Genomic DNA, 27,895 nt, shown 5'->3' with positions numbered 1-27,895 from the left:
CCCTGGTACTGACCTTCCGAGCAGTGAACGGGACTGCACCCGACTACATCAAGTCTCTCCTGCAGCCTTAAACCCCCACCCGCCACCTACGGTCTTCTTCAGACAACTGCCTGGTGGTCCCACTGCTCAAGACCGCCCGGTCCCAACACAAGCTCTTCTCCTGCCTGGCCCCCCAGTGGTGGAATCAACTCCCCACCTCCATCAGAGACACAGACTGTCTCCACCTTCAAGAGAAGGCTCAAGACGCACTTGTTCCAGGAGTACAACGGTACTTAGGATTGGTTAGCTGAACCCAATGCTAGTTTCCTCAAGGATCACAATGACTCTTGTTTAGAGACTTGTTGCACTTGTTGGTTAGTGGCAACTGATTTAAACAGTTGTATTCGCTGCAAAATATTCTATTTTAGTTAACCTTATCTTTATTTTTACTGTTGCTGCTTTTCCTACAGGTACACTTGCACTTAGAGATTCATGTTGTTTAATTGTAACTTGCTTAACTACATGCTCTTATGGTTCTTCCCTTTGGCACTTATTTTTTTGGTTGTTCACAATGTGTGCTTCTTGTTTTGGCTACCTGCAATGCTTTGGGGCTATCTTGTTGTTATTATCAATGACCTATGCGCTTTGTAAAGCTCTCTCTTGGAAGTCGCTTTGGATAAAAGCGACTGTTAAATGAATAAATGTAAATGTATATTAGCTATATTAACCTACTATCAAAATGATAAGTAGGCCTACAGGGCTGCCAACTTTTGAGATTTGGTATTTGGTCCCCCCCCCCTCTCCAGTGAACTTTTCTGGGGGTATCATGATTACAGAAAAGGGATCGCATTATTTTTTATATTGATACATTTTTTGAGACTGCTAACGATCTGAGTGTTAATCAGGCACAGAGCCAGACTTTAAAAAAAAAATGTTTGCCATTATTTGAGCACAAAATAGTTTAATTGAGCTTTATGTAAAATAAACATAGACGTTTATCATAAAACCTTGTCTAGTGATGCCATCACTCCGGCCCTGCTCCCATCCGTTACGGTAGGGCCCCCCGGCCCAGCTATCCGTAGCCTATCTGAGAAAACTTCTTGGAAAAAACGGGCTATGGACCCAACCAACTCTATTTGGGAGGGGAGAACTCCCCCACATGGTACAACCCATGCAGAGGCTGAGGTGTCAGAATGCGGAACGTGTGAAGCCTACTTTGAGAGACAAATGTCAACAACTAAAAATCATCAACGGGCCCAGAAGTGAAGCCGCTAGGGGGAAGGGGGAGTATTGGGATCGGCTCTAGATCTTGAATTGGTTTATTTCAATGGAAGCACAAGAATCGTAGCTTTCCAACTATATCATATGTATAATATGTGTAGCAGTCTAAAAAAATATTTGTTCGAATTGAGTGCGTCCTAACAGAGGGAGGCCCCCCCCTCTGCATTTCAGTCCCGCGGGCGTGACAGGACCTTCTGGCGAGAGAACATATATAATACATTTTGATCAACATGACATAAGAAATTGGAAAAAGCAGACAATTGTTGGCTACATAGTCATTTGCATGAACGTATCAGAGTATTGGCAATTTGTTTAAAAGAATGAGAAATTGCTTTTATGATATGCATAAGTAGATGATGTGGAGGTTGAACAAGTACTTTTTCAATTATTTAATTCAAGTCATTTGTTATTTGAGAAATGTAAAGTTGAAATGTACCAAATCCAATGAGAATAACTATCATCACCAGCTGCATCGTGGGAACTGCACTATCTGTAATTCCAGGAATCTGTGTGTGTGTCACCCACTTTATCACGGGCAGTGTGCAATATCAATCTATAGTTCCAGGAATTTGTGTTTGTCTAACCAACATCACCGACTGCATCAAAGGCACTGCATAGTAGTGCATATAAATTCCGTTCCAACAGTAGGGATTTAGCAAAGCAGCCAACTACTTTATCAGTAGCAGTCAGAAAATCAGTTATATTGCAGGCTTAGTCAAGTAGAAGTAAACAATGATCTGTTTGAAATGTACATTTAGAAACTAACTGATATGATATACTGAAGAGTGATATTCATGGGACTTGTACAGGATATTTAAGGAAGTACAAACCCACCAAATGTGGGAAACACCCCAGTAGTGGAAATGCACTAAATGAAATTAAGCCAAGAAGGAAACAACATCAAGGATGAATACCAGTTTTATTGATCGAGGAACTGAAAAAAATGTCACATACAACCTTTGGACAGAAATCCAAATAAGTTGTATTCACAGCCTAACAAATCCACAGCATTAAATTTACCTACAAGGATTTCCTACTGTAAGTTGTCTCAGTGTTAAACACCATCATAAAAAAGTGTGATCAAATGCTATACTATTAATAAGCTCTCCCAATAGTCATGAATTATAGAAACTGTACATGTGCACTCTATAACATAACTAAATGCATTTGATAGCTATTTACAAAAAATGTTGCTAACTCACATCATCTCAGAGCAATTCAAGCCCAGTTATTTCAGCCAAGCAGTTCACAGTTTCTTTTAGATCACATTCATCTTTTCATAATTTAAATACAATGCTACAATGTTTTGTTTCTCAAACAAAGAAAATAAATACTGTTGGTGGCTAATGTATTAAAAATCCAACTTTATGTTACAACAGCATTGTCACAGATAGTAACATCTCTTTAATACATTTTCGGTATCAAATACTTCAAACTGTGAACAGGTTAAGTGTATCTCAACACAGTTCCTTTTACAATTTACAAAAATAGCTCACAACCTTTCCACCGCAGAGTATGACTATCTTATTTTCCCTTGAGGGAGAGAGAGAGGGCCTATGTTTGCAAGCCTCTGTACCCAGAGTTCTTGGAAAGGTAACTGAAACATTTACGTAATTGTTGGAGTGAGTGTACATACAATCTTGACAGGGGGTTTTGGACCCTCTTTTGAAAGGGAAATGCAAGTTACAAAAAAAAAAGGAAGAAAAAAAAAAACATAGTTGACACATTGATGCTACAGTGTCTCATGCATGTAGCCATGGTATTCAGAGAGAGAAAACAAACATTGCATTGGTAAATGTTACGATTTCTCAACCGAGAAACACATTTCTTAAGTCAGATGAGAAGATTTATAATCGAGATGATTGTATATTCTCCTGTTCAACCACATCTTTACAATGTTCTTGATGGCTACAGCTTTCATAGTTCATTCTAGCTTTGTGTCAAATATGAAAATGCTCCAGTTCAAGAGTAAGAGTAATATAACAAAAAGTTGATGTAAACATTTCGTTTGGAAAAAAAACACCTGAGACTATACAACATTACAACAAGTCACACTGCACATAAATAGTAGATTTAGTCTTTGCTAAATGTAGAACTTTGTAGCTATTGCAACGTTCCTGATTAAAACTGTTTTAACATCCTTAAATAATTACAATGCATGGTTCTGAGACGACACGTCTCTATTCCAAAACATAAGCATTACAATTAATAAAAAACACAATTATACAGTGAACACTAGTGGACCTTCACTTTCAGTGCACATTCTTTGAGCCAGATGTACAATTCTCTCGAATCAACCTCTAGTCCCACTGACTAGTACTTTTAGAAACTTGCTAGAATGGGATATGGCATTATTACACCTATCAAAGGCATAGGATTGATACATTTGTAAGGTTACCAACATGTGGGCTGTCCAATTCACTTTCTGCCATTTCCAGGGGCTCCAATACTTTTATTTGTGTTGAACTGAAATAGGTTCATAGGCAAATTTTACAGAGGAAGCCCAGATGTCACTGATTAGAAGATGAGGTATTCAGGTATGCAACCTCATAACCTGCGTTTAACCGTCAAACAGAAGAAACTCAGGGCAGGGGCCATAGCGTCAAATGAAACCAGGTACCATAGTTCTATCTATAATGGTAGATGTCCCAGCTTGCCCACAATGCTGCATTCTCTCCTTGAAACGACACCCAGCAGATTGCACTTCACCAGCATCTCAGAGATGCAACGCAGTGGTAATTCACATAGACATGTGCATCTAAATGCACTATACACTAAATCCTCACAGAACACAAAGGAATTGGAAGCATAACTATTCATTGGTGCTGCATTTCACAACAAATATCCTCAATCAGAACAAGCCTTAAGAAGTAAAACTCTAAGGCTACATTTACATGGATATCTAACCTCTTCATGAATTTTTCCCCGAACGTAGGAAACCAGATTGTTCATAGGGACTCGGGTTCCTCCAGAGATGCATAAAGCTTGACCTCAGTGTACCTCTGATTGGAGGGTTTTAAGGGTAGAAAGTACAACTATAGGCAAGACCAGTTTATTGGTGTCTCCCCGCGCCCCTGCCTTCTTTCTAGTTTCCTTTTGAACTCCAGGCACCAGCTGACAAAGACTTTGTCAAACATAAAGAGGTTTACTAGAAGGGAATACATCGATGTTCTAGTTGCTTTGTAACTACAATGACAATGATTATCAAAACCAAATGCTAATAATGATTTAAGCTTTACAAGCATAACACTACTGTCTCATCCAGATTTTATATATTTTTTTCGTAGTATGTTGTATTATTTTTTTGGTCTAAATATGCAGTATTTTATTTTCTTCCCAACAATGTAAAAGGAAATGTTGGAGACTCTTGACAGACAATCATTAACATTTTAGAATGTTACTTTTAGTTAACTGATCATTTCCATCCTTCATCTGTAAATTATTATGTATTGATCTACTTTTAGTGCACACAGAGAAGACAAAACACATAGAAACACCTTAAATGGACCTCACAACAAGGGGAAAGGTAAACCAATGGGTGAAAAAGCACAGCTTTTTTCATGACCCACAACAGAAGATGAACTACAGAACTATTGCTGAATGACCTACCTCCGATATCAGCATGTACTGTTTCTTACTATACAGCACAAACACAAAATTACCCCAAAATGACCCAATTTCTGGGATACATGTTCATTTTTTAAGGTAGTAGAGGTGAAATAAAGAAAAAAAAAAACTAAAGAAAGTGTCTTCTGCATTCAAAAAATTCACTGAGTCAGTGAGGAGCAACCCCATCAAAGCTAAATGATATGGAGAGTATCAGGAGCTGGTGTCTGAACTGTCAAGAACTGGCTCTGTCCAGAGCCCCTGTCTCGCATTTGTCTAATGTCACCTAAAGATCATTAATAGCCATATCATAGGATGGTATCACTGTGAACATTGTAAATCCATAATTTCTTAATGATCAATCTACTATAAATGTCAGGACATTTGTCTATGAACATGAGCTTCAAAAATGGGAGGGATAGAAATTGATTTTGTCAAGTCATTAAATCATCAAGTAATGATGAGAATGGGAAATGTTTGTATTCAAATAAATGTCAGATTGGGGTTTAGGGTTCTAATAATTAGTTTACTCTATATTTTAAGCATGATTACATATTTTTTTTTCCCTATGAATCCTGGCAAATGCTCAATCGAAATTGAATCTAGGGTGACAGAGGGAAAAGGGCATAAAAGAAGAACTGCTTCTTTCAAAATAAAGCATTTTAGATATAATACATGTACAATTTATTTATCAATGTATGTCACGATAACAGTGCTGGTGAAGAAAAGTGAAAAAAGCCATATTTCATTCCATCAGACTTCCAAGGTTTCAACGGTAACTGATGACGAGCCTCATCTTTGTGATTTGACATTGGTGGTTGTGGACCCTCTCTGGAAATCTCCCTCAATGCCACCTCCATCCTCTCTCTTTTCTCCTTCTCCGCTGGTGGTGTTAGTTGTGCACTTCATTGGCAATTAGGCTGTCCTCCCCTGATTGGAAATCTGCCTCATTGAGGCTATTCCCTGCATTTATCATTTCCTCATCCTGCGAAGACCCTCTGTCTTCCTCCCCACTGCCTGCCCCAGCCTCATCAGAGTTTGGGTCTTGAAGGACTTGTGCAATGTACATCTGCTGCTGAAAAAGAAAAAAGAACATTCACTTTATTCGCCTTATAAAGAATACCGTCTCTCACAAAGTATAGTATTACAACTGTAAAGCACATTTACCTGAGGGGCACACAACAATGTAAACTCATAGTGAGTAGGGCTGTATTTGCAGAGACCTGAATGAACAAACCCCTTTGTCACTGGTCACTCGTCGCTGGTCGCTCATTTGCACCAAAGGGACTGTAATGCTAAATGACATTCACACCTTCTAACTAGGGGTGGAACGGTACACTGAAGCCACAGTTTGGTTCATACCGCAGTTCAAACATCACTGTTCGGTACGAGTTTAGTACAATGGAGGGAAAAGCAAAACAATCCAGGTTCCTCTATGAGTGAATACGGGTGCATTGAAGATGACATGTAATATATTATAAACTATAATATATATTCATGTAATATATTGCAATATATTGCAGAATACAGCAATGCTTGCCGTTTTCCATATATTGCAACTTATTCAACATGAATATATAGTATGTGTTTATATATCCCAAAATATATGCAATTTTATTAGTGCTGTCAGTTTAACGCGTTATTAACGGCGTTAACGCAAACCCAAATTAACAGCGTCAATTTTTTAATTACGTTTTATTTGTTCATGAAAAAGTGTAAAAACCTTTTATACGCCCCAAATTTTGCCCAATGTTTACTAAATTTGGCATAGATGATCTTCAGACCACGCTTCACAAAGAAGTCGGATGGATTTTCAATTTTCAAAATCGTTTGTTGTTGTTGACATTTGACACAAAAAAACACACAACTTCTCTCTCTCATCACTTCTTCTTCTGCCATGGGAGTCTATGGCAGCCCCTAGAACCACATTGTCAGAAGTTGTGAAATTTGGCACACTCTTTGGGACCAGTCCCCTCATCAATTTCACCAAGTTTCATGTCTCCCATTCCAACCATCTAGCGCCACCAATGGGTCAAAGTTGAAGGTGTGTTTACACATGTTACTTTTGAACCATATGCCCCATTGTCAAAAATTAGGTATCGTTGGATTCCCTGGATCAAGACGAGTTCAACACACTTTATGACATCATACCCAGTTCTATAGATTCTCCGCCATTTTGAATGTAAAGGAAACGCGTTTTTTCGCTACTCCTCCTACAATTCTTGTCGAATCATCTTCAAAATTGCCACAGATGATCTTCAGACCAAACCTCACAAAAGTTATCCCCTGGAGCTTTGATTTTCGCAACCGTTTGTTAGTTACAGCCACATCAAATTGATGATCTAATGTCATAATAAATCCACAACAAAAATGTATTTGTGAGGAATATTTATTTTAACGATTGAAAACAGACCGCTGTAGTATATGTTGCCCTGGCAACACAAGCTAATGTCATGATGCTAATGCTTCAGTGAAATAGTAGGCTACCGTTTCCGAAAGTAGATGTCCTTCCATAATAAAAATATCATAATATCAATAATATCAGTTTATCTTGTACATTACACTTCACGATTGTGTTTCATATCACAAAGTAAAATGACTAAATAGATTTTAAACTTTGCTTGTAGCGTTTCTGCAGCTGCCTTGCAGTAAAGCAAGCCTATAGTTAGCTTAGCTCTCTCCCAGAAGTTAAGGAGCTGCTAAATGAATGTTCTGCTACAGGTAATCACGCGTTTTCACGACATGTCGTTAGTGATATTAGTAACGTCAGTGACTGTGGCTAGCAAGTTAGCCACCGTTAGCTTCACTTTTTGCAACAAAAACGTAATTTCAACTAAAACCGTGCAACAGAAAGTAAATAAAAATACAAGCAACTCAATCGCTACCAAGACAAACCTTTTGACACCTACATTGTCTATGTAGTCCTAATATTGACTAATCCTTAGGGGTGGGAAAATAAATAATAATATATATGAGAGAGAAAAAAGGTTGTGTCCTTGCTGAAGGCAAAGCACACCCAATAATGATATATATGTGAGAGAACAATGGTTGTGCTCACCGAAGGCATGAGCACAACCAATAATAAAACCCATGCGGAATCTAGGTACCTGCATCAGATTAGAAAATATATGACTGATATTTGATCAGTTCTTTACCATCTCCAAACCTTTGAGTACAACACATACCAACGTGAGTAATTACCATCTTACCTGAGACTTATTTGTGGGAGAAGAGCGTTGCGGGCGTCCATTTTCAACCCCATCAACATCTGTCTCCTTGGTGTCAATCTGACAGGAACAAAAAGCGGAAAGGAAATGAGTAGATTAGTGGATTGTCTTCACTGTCCAACAGAGGCTACTTCCACTACCTGAAATGAAGGAACGAAAAACAGTTGGCCGTACCTTGAGCACGGTGACCCGTACCTTGTAGTTGTGAGCGCTGAGGTACTTGAAATGTCCGAAGCAGACGTGTGACAGGCACACCACTATGGTGATGATGAGAACTACCAGGGTGAACATAGATGTTGGCGTGACAAAACCTATTGCCAAAACATTACAAAAATAGTTTACTATGAGAAATCAAGTTATCCTCACACAAAATACAAACTAGCTTTGCATACTGTTAAACTGTGTGGAAACCTATTTATTCACATTTTGTGTTGCTTAATTATTTTTTATATTACTCTCTGAAATGACGCGTACATTTTATGTTATGGGGGAACAGAGGGTCTTAGAGCATAAGTTCACAGTTCTAACTGTATTTCAAGTTAGTGCCAAGCAGGGGTGGATCTACACATTTTCACCTGGGGTGGCAATGGGGTAGCATAAGGTAGTTGTAGGGAATTTTATTTAAACTACACTATAAATTATTATATTGTAGTTTAAGTAATGCCAATAATAAGCATATTCATACATTGAACAGTCCCCCCAGGATTTCACAGGCCTTTTTTGTGATAGTTGCGGGCTAAAATTCCTGATTTCGCGGGAGCTTTTCCAAAACTTGCGATGAAAGTTGCAAAGTTTTTTGCGGTGGTTTGTGTTTGTTGCGGGAGAAAGTGAAAGTTGCGATAGAAAGTTGCGAATTTCCCTCTTTAAAGAATAAAACTAGGGTGACCAGATGTCCTCTTTTACCCGGGCATGTCCTCATTTCGAGACCTAAAAAAAATGCGTCGGGCAGGGATTCCAAAATTGTCCAGGATTTTGCCTCGTTGGATATTTGTGTTTCTCTGAGTCTTTCACAAACTATTACGCCCTTACATGTTTTGGAATGGGTATCTTCCTTACTTTCCACCTTCTTGCACAAGCACTGACTGTCATTTTACTTAGATAGATAGAGAGGCATGCAATACACGACCAGCACTAACTTGATGTTTAAGATGTACTCGTAGAAAGACCGAGTCGGGAAATGAACGAATCGTTCCTCTAGCTACCAGTACAGAGCCTATGCAGGTCACGTGAAAAAGGATCCAAAGACTCGTACCCGAAGACCGAGTCGGTAAATGAACAAATAATTTCTGTCCCGATGCACGGCCATGAGCAAATGAACGAATCACTCTTTGAGAGGACTCGTTAATCACGAGTCCTTGTAAGGATTCATTCAAAATGAATGAATCGTTCACGAAAGACACATCACTAGTTGTAGGTTGGCTAGGTTAACGGCGTGGCTGCCTGGTGTTGGAGCATCAGTGACCTATATTTTTTCGGTGGCATCTTTCTGTGAACGGGAGTTGGCGAGACCGTGTATTGACTGTACTTTGCACAGTCAAAAATTCATACATCTTTTACGAGATCCAACGTTAATTAAGTGCGCCACCTTAGCAAACTTGCTAACAAGCGAACTCTAACCTAATACTAAAGAAAAAAAACCCAGGGTGGTTTATTGTTTTTCATATTGTGGTTTTCTTTATTGCAAACGTATGCCAAAATAACGTTGATCAATATATGGATGAACAGAGATTCTGTGTCTGTCCTGATTTAATCCATGTTTATTTCTTCACTAGTTTGTGTTACGTGTCATTTAGCAAGGAGAATCACAGGTCACCCTAGACCGTTATTGTATTAGAATGTCCCCCACTATTGTCCCAAGTTGGATTCATTTAAATGTTGTGTTGCACGGTATGGAGGACCAAACCTGCCATATTTAAAAATGAATGAATGAATAAATAAATGTCCACATCCATGCATTTAGACATAAATAAATGAATACATGTACTAATTAATGCACAATTGTCAATCAATATTACCTTATAATTTACATGTATTTATGTATTTATTTGTGTATTCATTTATTTATTCATTTATTTATTCATTCATGTATTCATTCATTTATTAATTCATGTGTTCATTCATTTATTAATTCATTCATTTATTCATTCATTCATTCATTCCTGTATTTCTTCTTCTCAATATGTTAATGAGATGTGTCAATCAAAATAGGTAGGCGGTATTTGACACACCATTGGCTAATCGTTTTCCACGCTTTGTATTCGATTATGTAGCCTTACATCCATCCTTGCTGTCATGGACAACATAGCCTACATGGACAGGCTGGGCGACCTTGTTGAAAACAAAGATTTAATTCACCATATATGATATTTGGATAAACAAACATGTTATAAAGATTTTACTACGTTAGTTGTGGGCTATCACTTAACACCCAACTTCACTACGCTGACCGGCCAACCATGTGTTTACCCCGATAAAAACGTAAACATTTTAAAATAAAAAATCCTGATTGTTGATTGTCAAACCAACATATTTGTCCTGTGTGTGAGCGAGATAGACAATCTGGCATATAGCCCCCAATCAAGCAGGAGAAATTTGTGAAGATTGACGACACAAAGTTAATCATCGAAGATGAAAAGTAGCTTAGTCCTAAATGGAGTTGTATGCCCCATAGCACATATTTTACAAAGACTATGGCAACAAAAGCCAAACGTTGCCACGTTATGTTGGGAATGGGATGCCGTTGCGACGGTTATTGTTGGAGCAACAAGTTGCCTAAATAGCCTGTAGCCTATGCCATGTTTATGTACATGTCAGCTTTACATGTAGAAAAGAAAATCTCAGAGAAGGTGAAAGGCTTGGTGACCGGCGTGGAGAAATGCGCGTCTAGTGTGAACAGCATCGCGCCATTCGTAGTATATTGTGGCGCTCCAGGGCGCTTCGCAGCCAGTGTGTCCCAGGCGTTAGCTAGATTGAATCTATGGCTCTGGATTAATTGCAATGTCTGAACATCAGTTTCCATGCCTACTGGCCTCCTCTCATTATCATATTGGGAACAATTAATGAATTAATGAATGAATGAATGAATAAATAAATGAATAAATAAATGAATAAATAAATGAATATATAAATGAATGAATGAATAAATAAATCAATAAATCAATACATCAATTAATACAAAATAAATAAATACATAAATGTAAAATATATGTAACTATTGATTGACAATTGTGCATTAATTAATATATATATTCGTTTATTTCTGTCTAAATGCATGGATGTGGACATTTATTTATTCATTCATTCATTTGTAAATATGGCAGGTTTGGTCCTCCATAGCACGGAGCGTAGTGCATATCACAAGCCTATAGTGGGAGGGTTACACTAATAAAACCATTGAGAAATGGTCCCTAAATAACCTTACCATAACGCCAATTTTCATCATATCCAATTTTGAATCCTTATCCAACCGGGATTTACATTCGCATTGAAAGGAGGAATCTTCCTTTTTTTTTTTTACAAAAAAGATTGAAATCTGTCTGCAATACCGCTCTCGGCCTCTACGCAACCTCGGCGCTCTCACCCTTGCCAGGCAGAGACAGTAGAAGAAAACACGCAGCGATTGACTGGTTGGGCGACCCTGGATACAGGACTGTTAAAGGTGTGTTTTTCGCCTGGAATTCTCTAGAAATCTGGCACCTTATAGAGACGAAATTAAAAAGAGTGAAAGAGTTCACAGACACCAGAATGAATGTGTTCACAGTATTGTTTATCATGCAGTAATACAGAACCTTCAGTTCACTATCACGAAAATGATGAACGAGTTTATGAACTTTCGTTCAATGAACACGTTCAGGCTAAACTTTAGATGTAACCCCTACTGGAGAGAGTTGTGGGAGACGACGATGATCCAAGTTGCAGGAAAATTGCGGTGATTAGTTAAAATTGCAACGTTGTGCTGAATTCGCGGGGAATCGAATTTGCATGAATTGGTGCGATCGCAACATTGCGAATTCCTGGAGTGTTTGATTGAATGAAATGTACTACAATGTAAACCATTATGCTTTAGCATGGGAGATTGATGTGGCAAGTATTTTTTGCTGGGGAGGTGGCTGCCACCCCTTGGATTTGCCAGTGGTACCAAGGGATGGTCTGGATTTTGACCAAACCTTTAACCTTTGGGACTTTCTTCAGGAGAGTACAGTATGTGAACACTTAAAAAAAAAAATTCTGTCGTTTTTTTATCGCGTGATTAACGCTCTTTTTGGCCTGGCAAAATTTGTATTTTCTTTCACATGCTGTTGCAACAACTACCGACGTTAGAAAAACTGAGTCGAAAGTTTACTTTAAAAAAGTTGCCAAATGGTTCCATTGACAAGACCAAAGTGATCTGTGTGTTTTGTTGTTGTAAACTGAGCTATCATCGCAGCACGTCCACTCTGAAATCTCTGAAGCTAACTAAAGCTGGCTAGCTTCCGTTTCGGAAAAATAACTCACTCTGGTGGAAGCATAGACATATCGTATGTCTATGGGTGGGAGCGTCGGAAATATTTAGAACTCACGCATTTCTGCACCATAACCATGTGAATACATAAATGTCACAAATGAAATGACACAAATGACATAAGCTATATGATCATATATCAGACACATTTCCATTTAGGCATGGCTGCAGATGTGTGCTGTTGTAAACAACGCAACTAGTGGAGGCGGTAAGGTGCTCAGTGTTGCCAGATTGGAAATGCCGCAGTATCGTAGCTACCAAAGGCTCAAAATGATCGTATTTGGAAAATAATGATTGTGCATCTGGTAACACTGAGAAGGCGGTCGACCAATGACTCTAGTCAAGAGCTAGTCAAGAAGGTGGAACGTAAGGGAGATACACTTTTCAAAACTTGTAAGGGCGTAATAATTAGTTTGTGAAAGACTTGTATGTCTATGGTGAAAGACCCAGAGAAACACAATTTTTTAGGTCTTGAAGGACAGGACATGTCCGGGTAAAAGAGGACGTCTGGTCAACCCTATCTAAGTATTAAAAAACAAGTTAAGTATTTCATTTTCAATTTCCGCATTAAAACTATGAAATTAACTGGACTATGAACGCGTTCAGAATTTAAATGGTGAACTATGAACGTGAACGATTCATATGTACTTGTATGAACTTTGAACGAGTTCATGAGAGGTATGAACGTGCACAACACTGCTAGTAACTATTCCGACAAGAGTTTATCCCAAAACCAATAAGTACTAGTAACATTGCCAACAAGATATCTAGTTAAGATGCAAATTAGCTGCTGAAGACCACACCTCACAGAAGACAGCACCACAGAGAACTAGAATAACATTACTTATACAATGGTAATATGGTTAGCCAAGTATACCTTGTATTAGAGATCCCCGTAGGTTATATTACTTAAACTAGGTTGCTAACTGTCGAGCGCTGATGTTATCTACCTAGAATACCAGGGCTTGGTTTATACTTATCAAAATGTCTAGCCACTGGGGGACCAAAGGCAGGCTAGGGGAACTCATATTAATGTTAAATAACCTCAAAGTGACATTTTTATGCCTTGAGACCTTTAAAAAACAATCACCATGGCAATGACTACACAATAGAACTTGCATTTAGCTTAGCTTAATTCTAACAATAAGGGCCAATATATGGTTATGGTGTTGCATGACAAGTTATTGGCTATCCAATCAGAACATGCTAAATGTGTGTTATTAACAGTTTGGGATGGTGCCCTTACCTGTGTTGCAGCTGGCTAGGGCACACTCTCACACTTGTGTCCTGTCGCTCCCCACTGTCCTATCTGAAGCAAAGGCTACTATTTGACTGTAGTTCCAAATTTGTGTCCTGTTTTGCATTACTGCAGGTACATGGATGACCTCAGCGAAGCAGGACGACTGACATTATCTACCCCTGAGGCTCACCAGGCTGCTGCGCTGCTATTTGAAAATGGCGTGGGCACAGATTTGGAAGCTGGGCAGTGCTCTGTGCCATCAGTCAACCAACACAGCATACAAAGTACACTTGTTACACTTCACGTGTGTGGAGTGAAGTGTAGAGAGGGTGGCAGACTTCTGCTTTGTGGGGGTCCACATACAGGACAGCCTATCCTGGAGTGTGAACACCTCTGAGCTGCTGAAAAAGGCCCAGCAGAGACTGTACTTCCTGAGAACACTCAGGAGGAATAACATCACACAAAGACTGCTGGTGTCCTTGTACCAAGCTTCCATTGAAAGCATCCTCACATACTGCATATGCATTTGGTATACCAGCTGTACAGTGGCTCAGAGGAAAAAGCTCCAGACGGTCATCAACACCGCTCAAAAGATTGTTGGCTGCCCTCTCCCCGCACTGGAAGACCTACACAGATCCTGTTGTCTCAAAAAATCTCAGAACATCATAAAAGACACTTCACACCCTGGGCAGTCCCTATTTGAAATGTTGCCTTCAGGCAGACGGTACAGATCAATCAAGGCAAGGACAAACAGACTAAAACACAGTTTCTATCCAACTGCAATAACCACTGTTAATGCTGCCAAAAATAATGTGCACAATGTTATGATTTTTATTAATGGACCTGACGTAGAATTTGATATCACATTGTTGTAATGATGAAGATAGGTTATGATATAATGGTTTATCTGATTTTAAATGAAACTTTATCCATATTTTTAGTATATTCTATATTACTGGAAACCATATGTTAAGCTTTTGACTGATTATTATTAATACTACAAACTGGCAGAAAATATTAAGCCCAAACTGTAAAGATCTGGATATTAGGGGCTGAGGAATGCGGGAAAGAAAAACACTTGAAGATGCATCTACTTTCACAGGCACGAGGCCCCAACTATAAATCAAGTGGCACGTTTGAGACCCTGCGCCCACACACTCATGTCTGTAACTGCAGAGTTCAGGGACAGTACCATTAGCCATAAATTGGGAGAATTGTCATAGGGCCAGTGCCACTAGTTGTAAATTGGGAGGATTGTCGTTGTATTAGGAAAACACCTGTAATCTGTAACCCCAGGACAAGGGACCAATAATGTGAGGGTGCATAATGTAATGTATCTGTGACCAACTGTATTGTACCAATGTAACCTTGTAGCAAAAAATGACACAAATAATAGCAGAAAATACAGTATAAAAGGGACTGTCCAGAGAGACACGGACAGTCTGCTCTTGGGAGCTCACTCACTTTTTACCGTGTTGGAATAAACCTTTGCATCAGACTCTGAGTTCCATTGCGTCTGTTTTGGACTTAGTTTATTTTTCATCTGTTGGGACTTAGAATAATTTTCACTTGTTGGGACTTAGCCTGATTTTTGACTTGTCAACACTTAAAATCATTTTCATCCTTTGGACTTAGTTTATTTTTGACTTGTTCGGACTTAGGATTTTCTTCACTTCAAGACTGATTTATTTTCACTTTACACGGAAACTTATAAAATTATCCACAACAGACCCAGTAGTGTTTGTTAGAGTACAATTTATAGATGAGATGATCAATAAAACTACCATACCTGAGAAATCCCTAGAACAATATAATTATCAGTTCTCGCAACTGGCTGAGGCTAAAACATCAGAACAATGGCCATTTGGTCTCATAAACACAAGTCATTGTATTCCACACCTACATCTAAGGGAAGTGCTTCAAAAAGATCAACCCTCGCAAGGCACCTGGCCCAGACGGCATATCAGGTAGGGCCCTCATCTTCAACTTCTCCCTCAGCCTGTCTGTACTCCCCACCTGCTTCAAGAGGACCACCATTGTCCCTGTGCCCAAGAACACCAAGGTCACCTGCATAAACGACTATCGCCCGATAGACGATGCCATCGCTCTGACTATGCACACCGCTCTCTCCCACCTGGACAAAGGGAATAAGTATGTGAGGATGCTGTTCATTGACTACATCTCAGCATTCAACACCATCATCCCCTCCGGACTCGTCTCTAAGCTCCTGGGCACCTGGGACTAAGCACCTCCCTAAGCAAGTGGATCTTCAACTTCCTGACGGGGAGGCCACAGGTGGTGAGAATCGGTGACCGCACCTCATCACACTGATCACCAACACAGACACCCCCCAGGGCTTTGTGCTCAGCCCTCTCCCGTTCTCCTTGTTCACCCACAACCTCCTTGTTAAGTTTGCTGACGACACAACCATCGTGGGCCTCAACTTTGACAGTGACGAGTCAGCCTACAGAGAGGAGGTTGACACCCTGACATCATGGTGTCAGGACAATAACCTATCTTTCAACATCAGCAAGACCAAGGACATAATTATGGACTATAGGAGGCGGCAGGAGGAGGAGCATGCACCCCTACACATCAACGGATCCGAAGTGGAGAAGATCAGCTGCTTCAAGTTCCTCGGGGTGAACATCAGCAATGATCTCACCTGGTCTGTTCACACGGACAAGGTGGTCAAAGCGGCCCGTAAACGCCTCTTCTTCCTGAGGAGACTGAAGAAGTTCGGCATGGACTCAGTCACCGTGGTTACATGGATTCAAATTACTGGCTTATTTACACTGAAATAGAATTATCCCTTTCCTGTAAACACCTTTATTCGAATAATTGCGATCCGATCGACACCCCGAGATAACTCGATCCGCGTTGGTTGATAATTCGGACATCGCATGCGTTTAAACGGTAAATTGGACTATGAACTGGACTCTACGTCTTTGCGCATGCTTGAGGTCCCACCGCCCTCCCTCCCAGGTCGTGACCTGGAAGACGAAAAAGACGATGAGTTGTCGCTGCCGGGAGCCGGCCCAGCAGAAACAAACAAACAACGCGAGCCAATAGCGCCGTTTGCATTCGCAGTACTCCTATTGTCATCATGCATGAAAATGTAGAGGGACATAGCTTCACCTTGCTCTCCGTTTACCGTCTTTCTCGAAATGTTGATGTTGTTGTTGTTGGTGGTGGTGAAGAGGTCAGGCGGATAGGGCTGTATCACCACTAGTTTTAATGAAAACAGCGCCAAGTATTGTACTGGGATATGACATGCTTTCGGCCAATGATTTGGTTTATTCACTGCCATATATATTAGGATAATAGCAGTTGCCCCAAAAATTAGCATTATCCGAATAAAGCTAGATTCTAATTGATACCATCATGGAAACGCAGTGTCATCCTCAGTACCTTTTACAGATGCACTATAGAGAGTGTTCTGACTGGTTGCATCCAGGGCCGGACCTAGCACATTTGGCACTCGAGGCGAGCTTCACATGCGGCGCCCTATTTTTCAATGTCAAAATATTGCAAAACTGCATTTTCTTTGCGCCCCTCTCTGAGTGGCGCCCTAGGCGACCACCTATACCGCCTGTAGGAAAGGCACTACTTAGGCCGCAAGGCCCGAAGTAGTGTGGTCCATTCTGCTGAGTTTGTCACCGGCAACACAATTCATGATGAATTCTCTTAGCCTTCATATATTGCATCATCAAGAAATAGCTATTAAATTGAAATGCACTAAAAACAGAAAATGTCAAGAATAACCATCCAGCTTGTTGTAGTGCTGATACTTCTGACTCGTACATTTTGAACCACAACTTCCACCAGTTATTCTTGGACAAAATAAATAAATAAATAAATAATACAGGGATGATACCACATTGGTCCCATGGGAAAATAAAAATAATCATAACGATATATTGTCTTCTTTCTCTGGTGTCTCCTCCGCACCGACAGATCGCGCGTCAGACGTCATGCATAGACCGTTTACGATATCATTTAATTTCTTAGTGTAAAATACAGAAGGCATATAACAAATGATGATCAGATATTAAACTGGTCATGAACTATAATAACTGGTGAGCAAAGGGTTTCGATAGTGTTTCCCCCAACGTAAGGAAGCGTGGATGAACTACTGTAATGCCCTTGAGCCATCAATGGTTAATACAAGGTATTATCATGGCAAAGCCAACTCAAGCTCTGGCATTTTTCATTGATCAAAAACGTAAAAAGAATATAGCACACAGCGTGTGAAGAATGCGTTCAGAATCCCGCGAACTTTGTTTAATTTTGAGGCTTGTCGTCTAGGTGTAACTGGTGTGAACTGGTGAAACTCCCCCCCCTAAGGTCATGGGCCACCCACTTCAACAAATAGCTAGCTTTTCTTTGGCGTAGCTGGTAGTGGTTGCGCTTGGCAGTCCAGAGGTGGCAGGTTCGACTCCCAATGGCAGCGAACGGCGGCCCTGGCGGAGCAAGACCACGTCCGTTGCATACCCGTTACATAGGCTATATAATTTTGACCGCAATGAGAAAAAAACTGCTTCCATTGCGAGTGGGCCGGACAAGGGAAGCATGTGGTTGTCTGCCTCATGTTTATTCCTTAGAACATTTGAATGAAGATAACTCCAAAATTAAGATATCTCCAAACAGATTCTTACTAGTTCATATTTAAATTGAGGATATCTCCAAATGATTCAATACTAGTTATTCCGATTTGAGATATCAACTATATGCTTCTGACTAGTAACTATTTCAATACTTACTAATATCTATTCCAGTGTTACTAGTAACTTTTCATTAGATACTAGTAACTATTCTTTAGTTACTAGTAACTATTACAATTGTTACTAGTAACATTATTATTCTTACTAGTACGAATTGCGTTTTTACTCGTCATTGCTTGTGACGAGTAAAAATGACTACTTGATAGTTCAATAAAAAATGTTACTGGTAACAATGCAACTTTTACTAGTAAGAAATGGAATAGATACTAGTAACAAATGTATAAGTACTAGTATCTAATTATTAGATACCAGTAAAACTGAAATAGATATGAGTAACAATTGGAATAGATACTAGTTGGAAACAAATAGTAGATATCTGTAAAGCAGAGCCCCATAGAATACAATTGTAAAAATGTGCAATTTGTTACTAGTAAAACGGGAATAAATACTAGTAACTATTGGATTAGTTACCAGTAACTAAAGAATAATTACTAGTATCTAATGAATAGTTACTAGTAACTATTGGAATAGGTACTAGTAACTAAAGAATAAGTACTAGTAACTTCAAAATAGTGACTACTACGTTTTTAGGAATAAATGTTAAAACGGCCTGCCTTATCATACAAGTCCATGTAAATCTTATTACATTATGTTGTACCAAAATGTCAATTTGGGCCACAAAGTAACCAGAACTTGAACGAATATAGTGTTTATACATAAAAATTGTATCCTTTCACATCAAGAACCCCTTCCAACTGAACCCAAGACGCTGACCTGTGCGCACTGTAGAGAAGAAGAGCAACCAGAAGAGACAGAGGATTGGTGCAGCCACCACCTGGGTGACAGCCCCTGAGTGAATCTTCTTATCCAGTTTGGAGGGCAAGTAGGCGTAGTACATGTTGTATCTATCTACCAGGTGTTTGAGCAGCATGTACATCAGTCCTGGGAAAACAGAAGGACACTATTTAGTTCTATAACTGTTATTATTGACAAACAATTAGCTCAAGATTAAGGACATCTATGTAAGTCTTGATTTGGGGTTAAATATAAAAGTCCCAATGAAAAAAGGATTACCAGTAAAACTAGAAATATTCTATTCATAAATTAGCAATTAAGTAATTTGGATTTCGAATTAGGACTGACTTATGTGATAACGAATTATGTACAGTACACCCATGAGACAAAATCTAATAGGAGCATGAGAAAAAGTTGGGAGTTCTCTCTAAAATCAACTTCCTTAAGAGGTCATATTTAGGAATGACAGAAGCCTTAGACATGCTGGCAACATATAATGTAATATAAAGAGATTACCTCTGGAAAATGCATGCACGTATCATAAATATAAATGATAGTTTTACATGGTATAGTGAAACAGCTTTTTGTAAATTATCCATCAAAAGGTGCCTAAATTGATTAAACTCACAACTTAAGTCACCATCTAAAATCAAATTTGACACCTCACAATTTAGCAGTGTCATTGCAAGGCAGCGCTGTATTGTGAGACTTTCTATTCTGTCTTGAGGCCCTTTAATACTGGCCTGTGTCACTATTCGGGACACCTCTCCTTCCCTCTTTTTCTGCTGCAGTTCAGACCCCATGACCCAGCGATGAGTCACACAGTGCTGCCACACAGACACTAGGAGGAGGCATTCTCCTGAAATGCAGGAAAACCAGCCTTGGCAGCCAGACCACAAAACATTCCCCCAAAATATATAGAAATAAAATATATTTATTTAACCCATTTTACATCTACATAAAACGTTTGCACTATTAACTGGTGTATTAGGGTTAGGCCAGCACTTGCAACAATGCATTTAGACAAAAACAGTAGATGGCCCTAGTGTGATAGGAGTGTTCCTTACTATCCGCTCTCTCTTACTGCTATGGGGAGAGCTGGGCTGACTCACCAAAGGGGACAATGATGGGGCAGGTGATGCTGTACGTCATCACTACAGTGAAGACGGACATCATCCAGGCGTAGGCTGCACCAAACTGGAACTCGTACGCTTGATGCTGCAGTGACAGACAACATAAACTCTCAGGGTTATTAAGATTCCCCCAAAAAACAGACAGCATTAAAAAGTAAGAAAATTCAATAATGTTCAATAGAATTCACAGCAGGAATTTTCCTCTTAAGATTTAGTTTTTTTGTGCTATCTATTGCTATTGTTGGGACTTGAAAGGATGTGGCAGATGTTATTAGGTTATCTGGAAATATATTTGAGAAGGGCCTGAGTTAAGGATTTCAAAACTCGAAGCTGGTATAAAGAATTGTCTATTTGGTTTGGTAATATGGTCGTCTTGAAAGTGTATCCCATGTTTTGTTGAATCATATGAAATGTACAGCATATATACTGTATGAGACGCTGCCAACGTCAGTCATCTGGTAATCAATGATTTACTAACATGCATGTTGAAACGAAGTTACACTGCATTGCTGGATCTGCATTTAATAATGCTCACCCTCTTCACGTTGCGCCTCTCAGCAGCAGAGCGGGCCAAACAGAGCCTGATCATATACATGAGCAAGCCGGGAATCCTCAGTAGATCCATAGCATTCCCAATGAATGCAGATGCAATTACATAGTTGACAAAGAAAGCTCCGTTGTCAGGGAGAAAAACACACCTGATAGAGAAATGGAAATCTAGTTAGATCAAAACTGGGTGATATAACTAATATGCCTTTGAAGGAACAATGGATAATTAAACTTAACTCTGGTGTTGCAGAAAATTCTCTATGATTTATTTTAGCATAAAAAATACTCACTCAAATCTGACTTTAGCATCGGCAAGGAATTTCTTGTCAAATAGCCACCGAAAGAACACGTCCAAACTTCATTTTTAAAACAAGAACAAAAAGTTGTTATTTTTTGAACAAAAATGTTATTTTGCATGATACGGTGCTTAAACAAATTCACAAAAAAACAAACATGTACATCAATGTTCAGTATGTGATGGATCACTCATTTGCACCATCTTATTTAATTTAATAGATTTAACATTGTATAGTATTGTTAAGAAGCTAGGTTCCTCACACCAACAGTCTGTATCACTTTCTAATTTCATCCTGTGCTGTGCTGTAGTGTCAGTGTACAGTCTCAATTACATTTGCTGTCGGTTCAATTTCGTATTGATTTTATAATTATTATGTTAACCTATAAAGCAGGACATGGGCTGGCTCTAATCTACATTTGTGATTTGGTAACACTGTATACTTCCTCCCGCTCTCTTCATTCTGCCAGTTCTATGTCAGCCTCTTTGAAAATTGAAAACCATGGGTGATAGCGCCTTTTCTTGCATTGCTCATAAGCTGTGGAACTCCATTAGGAATTCTCCTTCGTTTGGTTGCTTTAAGAAACCGCTTACCTTTTTAATCAGGTTTATCATTATTGATTTGTTTGAGATTGTTGTTACTGTTGTTGTATATTATGTTGTAAGATAGTGCTTGTAATTTACTGAAGTGCTTTCAGTACAAAAAAAGGTACATTTCAAATAAAATGTAGCATTATTAATATAATTATTACAGTGTGAGCTACAGTAAACTACATCATGTACCTGCTGAGACCAAGGGAAGGCAGAAGTAGCACCATGAAGATTAGAAAGGTATAGCATTTGTGCATTGTGGTTCTGTTTTCTCCAGAACTGTCATCAAAACACAGAGAAGAACAATGGCACCCATGACAAAGAGCAATACAGAGTGATCTAGTCAATAATACATGAATGAAATGATAATTAATAATACATACAGTATGATTGTTTAATAAATACAATGTTTTGTGATTAACATGTTAAATGACCCCCAACCATGGGGGATTTTTCAACATGTTAATGTACAACACAAATGTAAATGAAACTGATAAAGATGGGGCACTAGCGTGTCATACCGTGTCCAGTGGGCTTCGAAGAATGCAGAATAGTACACTATGGTGGGGAGCAGGGCTGAGAATGCCCACAGCAGAAGTGTGGGGAAGAACTGTGTAACAATAGGGTTCTGGAGAAAAGATTGAAGACTTCATTACTTTTTATTCAAAAAAATTCCTTCTGATTTATCCAGAACAAACTTCTTATTTGTTTTGAGGCAATGAATCAACATTGACTTTTGGTGAATCCCACAAATTTCCTACTAACACACTAACATTTAAAATAAATAAAACTGAGATCATACCTGACAGCAGTCGATCATCAAAGGGCAAATTGTATTGGATTTAAATAATAACTCATTGTCTACTATATATTGACCAATTTATTGGCAGGCCAGCTGATCAGGGCTGACATAAATTTTGAAATCAAGGTTTGATGATAATTTTGTTTGGGCTTATAGTGAGGGGACAAGCCTCCCTAGACATGACAACCTCTCTCATGCAGTTTCTTGTCACACAAGACTCAGCGAGCCTGCCTGACTGGACTCAATTGGTAACTTTGAAAAGTAAAGGTACATGTGGATATTAAAAGGTATCCCAGTCAATCCATCACAAAAAAGACAAAACAAATTGGTAGTTTATTTGGTTTATGATGAGATGCTGATACTGTTCTAAGATTCACTCGAGTAAAATTGAGTCTCAAAATTGAGTTTCTTGCAGCATCCACATTGCACCAACACCAATGTGGATGCTAGTCCTAGCAACAGGAATTACTATACTATTCTCCAATTGCCAAGTAATCAAGTCAAATGCCCCTGCAGCAATCATGGTCTAGGTGGTAAAACTTGCTCTCTAACCAATGCTCTACTGCAGAGGTCTTCAACCCTGGTCCTCAGGGACCCCCTGTCCTGCCAGTTTTAGATGTTTCCCTGCTCCAACACACCTGATTCAAATGAATGGTCGTTAACAGGCTTCTGCCTAACAAGATAATGACCCATTCATTTGTAGTAGATATCTGAAAGATTTAAGGATGCCAAATATTTGTTAATTGTAGTAGATTTGATTATTTCTAGGCTTTGAGGCCATTCAAAGTCACACAGGTTAAAACTTGGCTGATTTAGGTATTGCATTGATAATGACCTTGCCTTAAACATGTTGAACCATAAGAGGCCAATCTTATGACAATGCAAGCAACATGTCAAGAAAGTATAATGGACTTCAAGAACACCGAAAATAAAAAATATTTTAATCCTCAATATACCTTGCGCAGCTCATCTATTTAATTTACAGACAAGTCGCCCTGACCTCTGTGGTAATGAAGTATTTTGGGCGCCTGGTGCTGGCACACCTTAAATCCATCACAGACCCTCTACTGGACCCCTGCAGTTTGCCTACAGAGCCAACAGGTCTGTGGATGACGCAGTTAACATGGCCCTCCACTTCACCCTACAGCACCTGGACTCCCCAGCATCCTACGCCAGGATCCTGTTTGTGGACTTCAGCTCTGCCTTCAACACCATCATCCCCGCCCTGCTTCAGGACAAGCTCTCCCAGGTGAACGTACCAGACAACACCTGCAGGTTAGGTTGGCTGCAATCTGCCTACCCTCGAGGACCTGCACACCTCGAGGACCCTGAGGCGAGCAAGGAAGAATGTGGCCGACTCCTCCCACCCTGGACACACTCTGTTCCAGCTACTCCCCTCCTGCAGAAGGCTGCGGTCCATCAGGACCAAAACCTCACACCACAAGAACAGTTTCTTTCCATCTGCTACTGGCCTCTTCAACAAGGCCAAGGACTCCCACTGACATTTATCTATTATTAGTCCAGTATTAATCTGACACCTGTTGCACTACGCACAAGCCACCTTACTTGGACTATTGCCCATTCATATTTATATTCTTATTTGTATATATATTTTATACTTTACATTTTAAATTGTTTTATTTTTTAGATTGTTAGTTCTTAGGATTAGTTAAACTACTGTACTTTTCTACCTTGCACTTTCCGGCCACAGTAAATTCTGTGTTTGTGTACCCTACATGGCGAATAAAACCAAATTCTGATTCTGATTTCATTGAAGACCACAACATAAACAGCATTAGCCCATAAGGTGGACAATATTGTAAGTTGTTATAGTTCTTGACATTGTTTTTCTCTGCGTCTACTCATTCATGGGGAATAGTGTTTGAACAGCTTAGCTTAACCCTGAAGTCTTTAGTTGGGCCCCACTTTGTACTAAACAATGCTCTTTGTCAAAACGGCAGTAAAATAAGAGGAGATATTTTACTGATGAGAACGAGAAACTGAACACTTAACAAAGAGTCTGCTTGTATGGCTCACTTCTGGAATATTATACTGTCTTGGTTCCACTCAACCAACTTCATGGCCAAGGTGCCCTTGTCAGGGTAGTCGACCCTGCAGTGGCGGAAGTAGAGTTTTATAAATGGGTTGGCCAAGGGGTGACCAAAGCTACTTCAGGGGATCCATAGTCCAGTCTTGGGTCACTGTTTTCATTAATATATACAGCATAATCTGAGTCTATAAGTACTGGAACATCCTAAATATTTTTAGGAAAAAAAGCTCAAGCACCAGGGACTTATAATAGCATTTCTGTGTTACAGAAATAACACAGTGCATAGTTTATTTACATAACAAAGTGAATTTACACACCCAAAAAACACTGCAATTTGACTTGACAGGTAGCAGGAATCAAGCAGAAATTGACTTGAAAAATATAAATAACTTGGTGCCCAACCAAGCCAATAAAGCCAAGTCACTCATTTAGTGGCAGAATCCATTGTTATGTCTACACAATTATTTTAGATATACTATAAGTTTAGCTAACTTGCAAATCCTGAGGATAGCCTACTGTAGCAGACCTTTCTTTGTGACAACGGGCAAGGGTGTTTTGTCCCTCGGGAGTTGTCGTAGGCTTGATGCTGAACACATTTGTGAAATCAGTGAGGGCTGTTCGATTAGCGATGTCAAGAAGAGCAGTGGTAAAACGCAAGTTATGAAAAGAGACCGCGTCCGTGTCTTTTTGTCCACAGGATCATATACAATTAGATCTAAAACGAACTTACAAAGAGCTTGGTTACACTACCAAAGTTGAATTAGTAATGTTGTTTGCGATGCTAGCGTTATTTTGCTAGAGATAGCTAACCTATAACATTTCACTGGGTCTTGCAGCTGTTCGATTACATTTACATTTAGTCATTTAGCAGACGCTCTTATCCAGAGCTTACAGTAAGTACAGGGACATTCCCCCCGAGGCAAGTAGGGTGAAGTGCATTGCCCAAGGACACATTGTCATTTGGCTCGGTCAGGAATAGATCTGGCAACCTTCAGATTACCAGCCTGATTCCCTCACCGTTCCCTCACCGTTCAGCCACCTGACTCCCTTACTGAATCCCTGACGCCAATTACTGAAATCATTATGAAATGTTATGTTCCACTAGCCATTTGCCTACTTTAGCAAGTCACTGTATTTCCAAGCCCTGATAGTGTAACCAGAGCCTGTTTAAGGAGAGCCTTGCCATTCCCTATTAAGCCCCATTGTACCGAATTTGGTTGCAGTTCCACCTGAGTTCCACTGGGAGTGATCGCGAGCGAGTGCATGTTGAATGGGAGTCTATGGAGCTAAACAGCTAAATTTGTCTCTTTTGCCTGATTGTCGTTGAGAAATCTCTCCGATTTGATTGTAGTTTTTGCATGTTCAACATGGATTATAGGTCGAAAGTTGAATGAACGAGTACTTATGTCCTTTTGATTTCTTACAGGGTGAGTCGTTGTTGCCTATAACACGCTAGCATTCTGCTAATGAATGCTGATTGGTTAGTGAAGGACTGATACGACCAGAGCTCTTGCTTGATGGCATCCGAAGCGGAATCAGAATGTCAGAGCATTAGCAACATTAGCAACAACATTAGCAAGCCAAAACTCTTTCTAGCATGTGTATTGACAGGAAGAGCCTAACCTGTCAGCTGTGTTTTCGATGCCCTGAGAGAAAAAAGTGACTAGAGCTTGCTGTAAAGCAGTAGCTCTGGTCGTACGATGTGTATGACGTCAATTACATTTTCAAAAGCTTTTTAGAACAGAAAGGCGACTTTAAAAAAATCTAACAGCCAGCAGTGTGTATTTTTTTTGCCTCCCCTTTCGAATTCAGAATTCAAATTACTAGACAAAAATTATATCCTGAGAAAAGTGGATTTTGAGGGGTATAGCTCCATAGACCTCCATTCATTCTGGACTCGCTCGTTAGCGCCCTCACATGGAACTTCAACCAGTTCAGAACCCAGAAGTTTCCCGAGAGTGGCAGTTCTCTCTATATTAGACATTCTCTGGTGTAACTGAGACAACACAGTAGCCTAAATAATTCCTCTTTGAAGTAATAAGCCCCCGTTCAAGTGTTGAGCATTAAATTAGCTGCACGGTCTGATCTTGAGACAAAGCCACTTTTTTGTTCTAAAACCGGATTATAAACTGCTTCGAAATTTAAGCCGCAAAAGAAAACTGTAAAATCGGAGTACAATTACTGACTGTCTCAGTTTGTCTGTTATTGGAGTCGAAGTTCTAACATTAACTTACACAGCTACTGTAGGCTAGCTAATCAACATAGCCTACGTAAAAAATGCTCTGGAAACCTAAACCCAATGCAAACCTTAAAACTTACTTCAAATATTATGCCTTTTTCAATCGCGAAGAGAGCTTGTGGAGCTGTGGAAATATTCTCTATTGTGCTGTCTGTTCGTATTATTCTGTATCTCGCAACAAACGTGTCTCTTCGATTTGAATAATGCACCGCAACGCAGCAAAATAAATGCTTCTTTCAACAAGAGGTCAAATGAGATGTCAATCAGAATCAAATTTCCAGTAGCGAATTACATTTTGGGGTGGCACCCGGGGTGGCCAATCAGATGTCAGGGGTGTCCAGTGCCACCCCGGATACCCCTCTGGCTCTGCTACTGCGACCCTGGTGAATGACTCAAAGTCCTTGATGGGAGTTGTGGCCATCAGCAGTGAGTTCCAAGACCCCTCTAAGAGAACTAGGGAGGCTATAGGAACAGCTGCAGGCTGAGGCTGAGCATGAGGTCCTCCCACCTAGAAACTCTTTTCTACCAGAGAAGATGGGCTAGTGGACTTGGCCCCTTTTCGATTAAGTCCCCTTTTCAATTAACACCCAACCTTGTCAGGCTGGGTGTCATCCTGCCCCCACCTCTCATATGCTAAAATCTGGAGTTGCTCAACAGGGTCTCAATTTGATGGCTCTCACTCCCCATTCAACATTTGTTCTGATTGGTTGTTCTTGTGTATTAAAGGAATTGCAAAGCATTGTTCTATGGATTATTGATCTCTTGAGACCCTTCTCCCCAGCTCTGGCTTGTCCTTGTACTCATTCTCTTTGCTCACCTCTTGCTGTCTCTGATTACAATAATCATGGTAGTGTAGGTAAGAATGAACCTTCATTTTGTAACA

The 27,895-nt window shown here is 39.7% G+C and overlaps 1 protein-coding gene across 9 annotated transcripts in view; it reads right to left on the bottom strand.

Annotated features, from left to right (window-relative positions):
- Positions 1-2,162: 2,162 nt before the first annotated feature.
- LOC146238086 (mechanosensitive cation channel TMEM63B-like) overlaps positions 2,163-27,895 on the bottom strand; it is a 79,706-nt gene continuing 53,973 nt past the window's right edge. For 3 of the 9 annotated variants that reach the window (XM_084685282.1, XM_084685281.1, XM_084685286.1), the window contains 9 exons: positions 22,443-22,549; positions 22,114-22,200; positions 21,326-21,391; positions 21,022-21,184; positions 20,466-20,571; positions 19,333-19,500; positions 8,268-8,404; positions 8,076-8,153; positions 2,163-5,941 (listed from right to left, as the gene is read on the bottom strand). In XM_084685282.1, coding sequence (XP_084541408.1) covers positions 5,759-5,941; positions 8,076-8,153; positions 8,268-8,404; positions 19,333-19,500; positions 20,466-20,571; positions 21,022-21,184; positions 21,326-21,391; positions 22,114-22,200; positions 22,443-22,549 — 1,095 coding nt within the window. In that variant the 3' untranslated portion in view covers positions 2,163-5,758. Of the gene's footprint in view, positions 5,942-8,063; positions 8,154-8,267; positions 8,405-16,502; positions 16,564-19,332; positions 19,501-19,532; positions 20,213-20,465; positions 20,572-21,021; positions 21,185-21,325; positions 21,392-22,113; positions 22,201-22,442; positions 22,550-27,895 lie in introns of those variants that run through there. The other 6 variants (XM_084685283.1, XM_084685284.1, XM_084685285.1 and 3 more) reach the window with 6 other exon arrangements.

Source organism: Hypomesus nipponensis, chromosome 21, assembly GCF_054491055.1.
Source record: "Hypomesus nipponensis isolate SF chromosome 21, ASM5449105v1, whole genome shotgun sequence".
Classification (NCBI taxonomy): domain Eukaryota; kingdom Metazoa; phylum Chordata; class Actinopteri; order Osmeriformes; family Osmeridae; genus Hypomesus; species Hypomesus nipponensis.
Note: the sequence above shows the minus strand (reverse complement) of the source record. Positions and strands in the feature narration are given on the sequence as shown.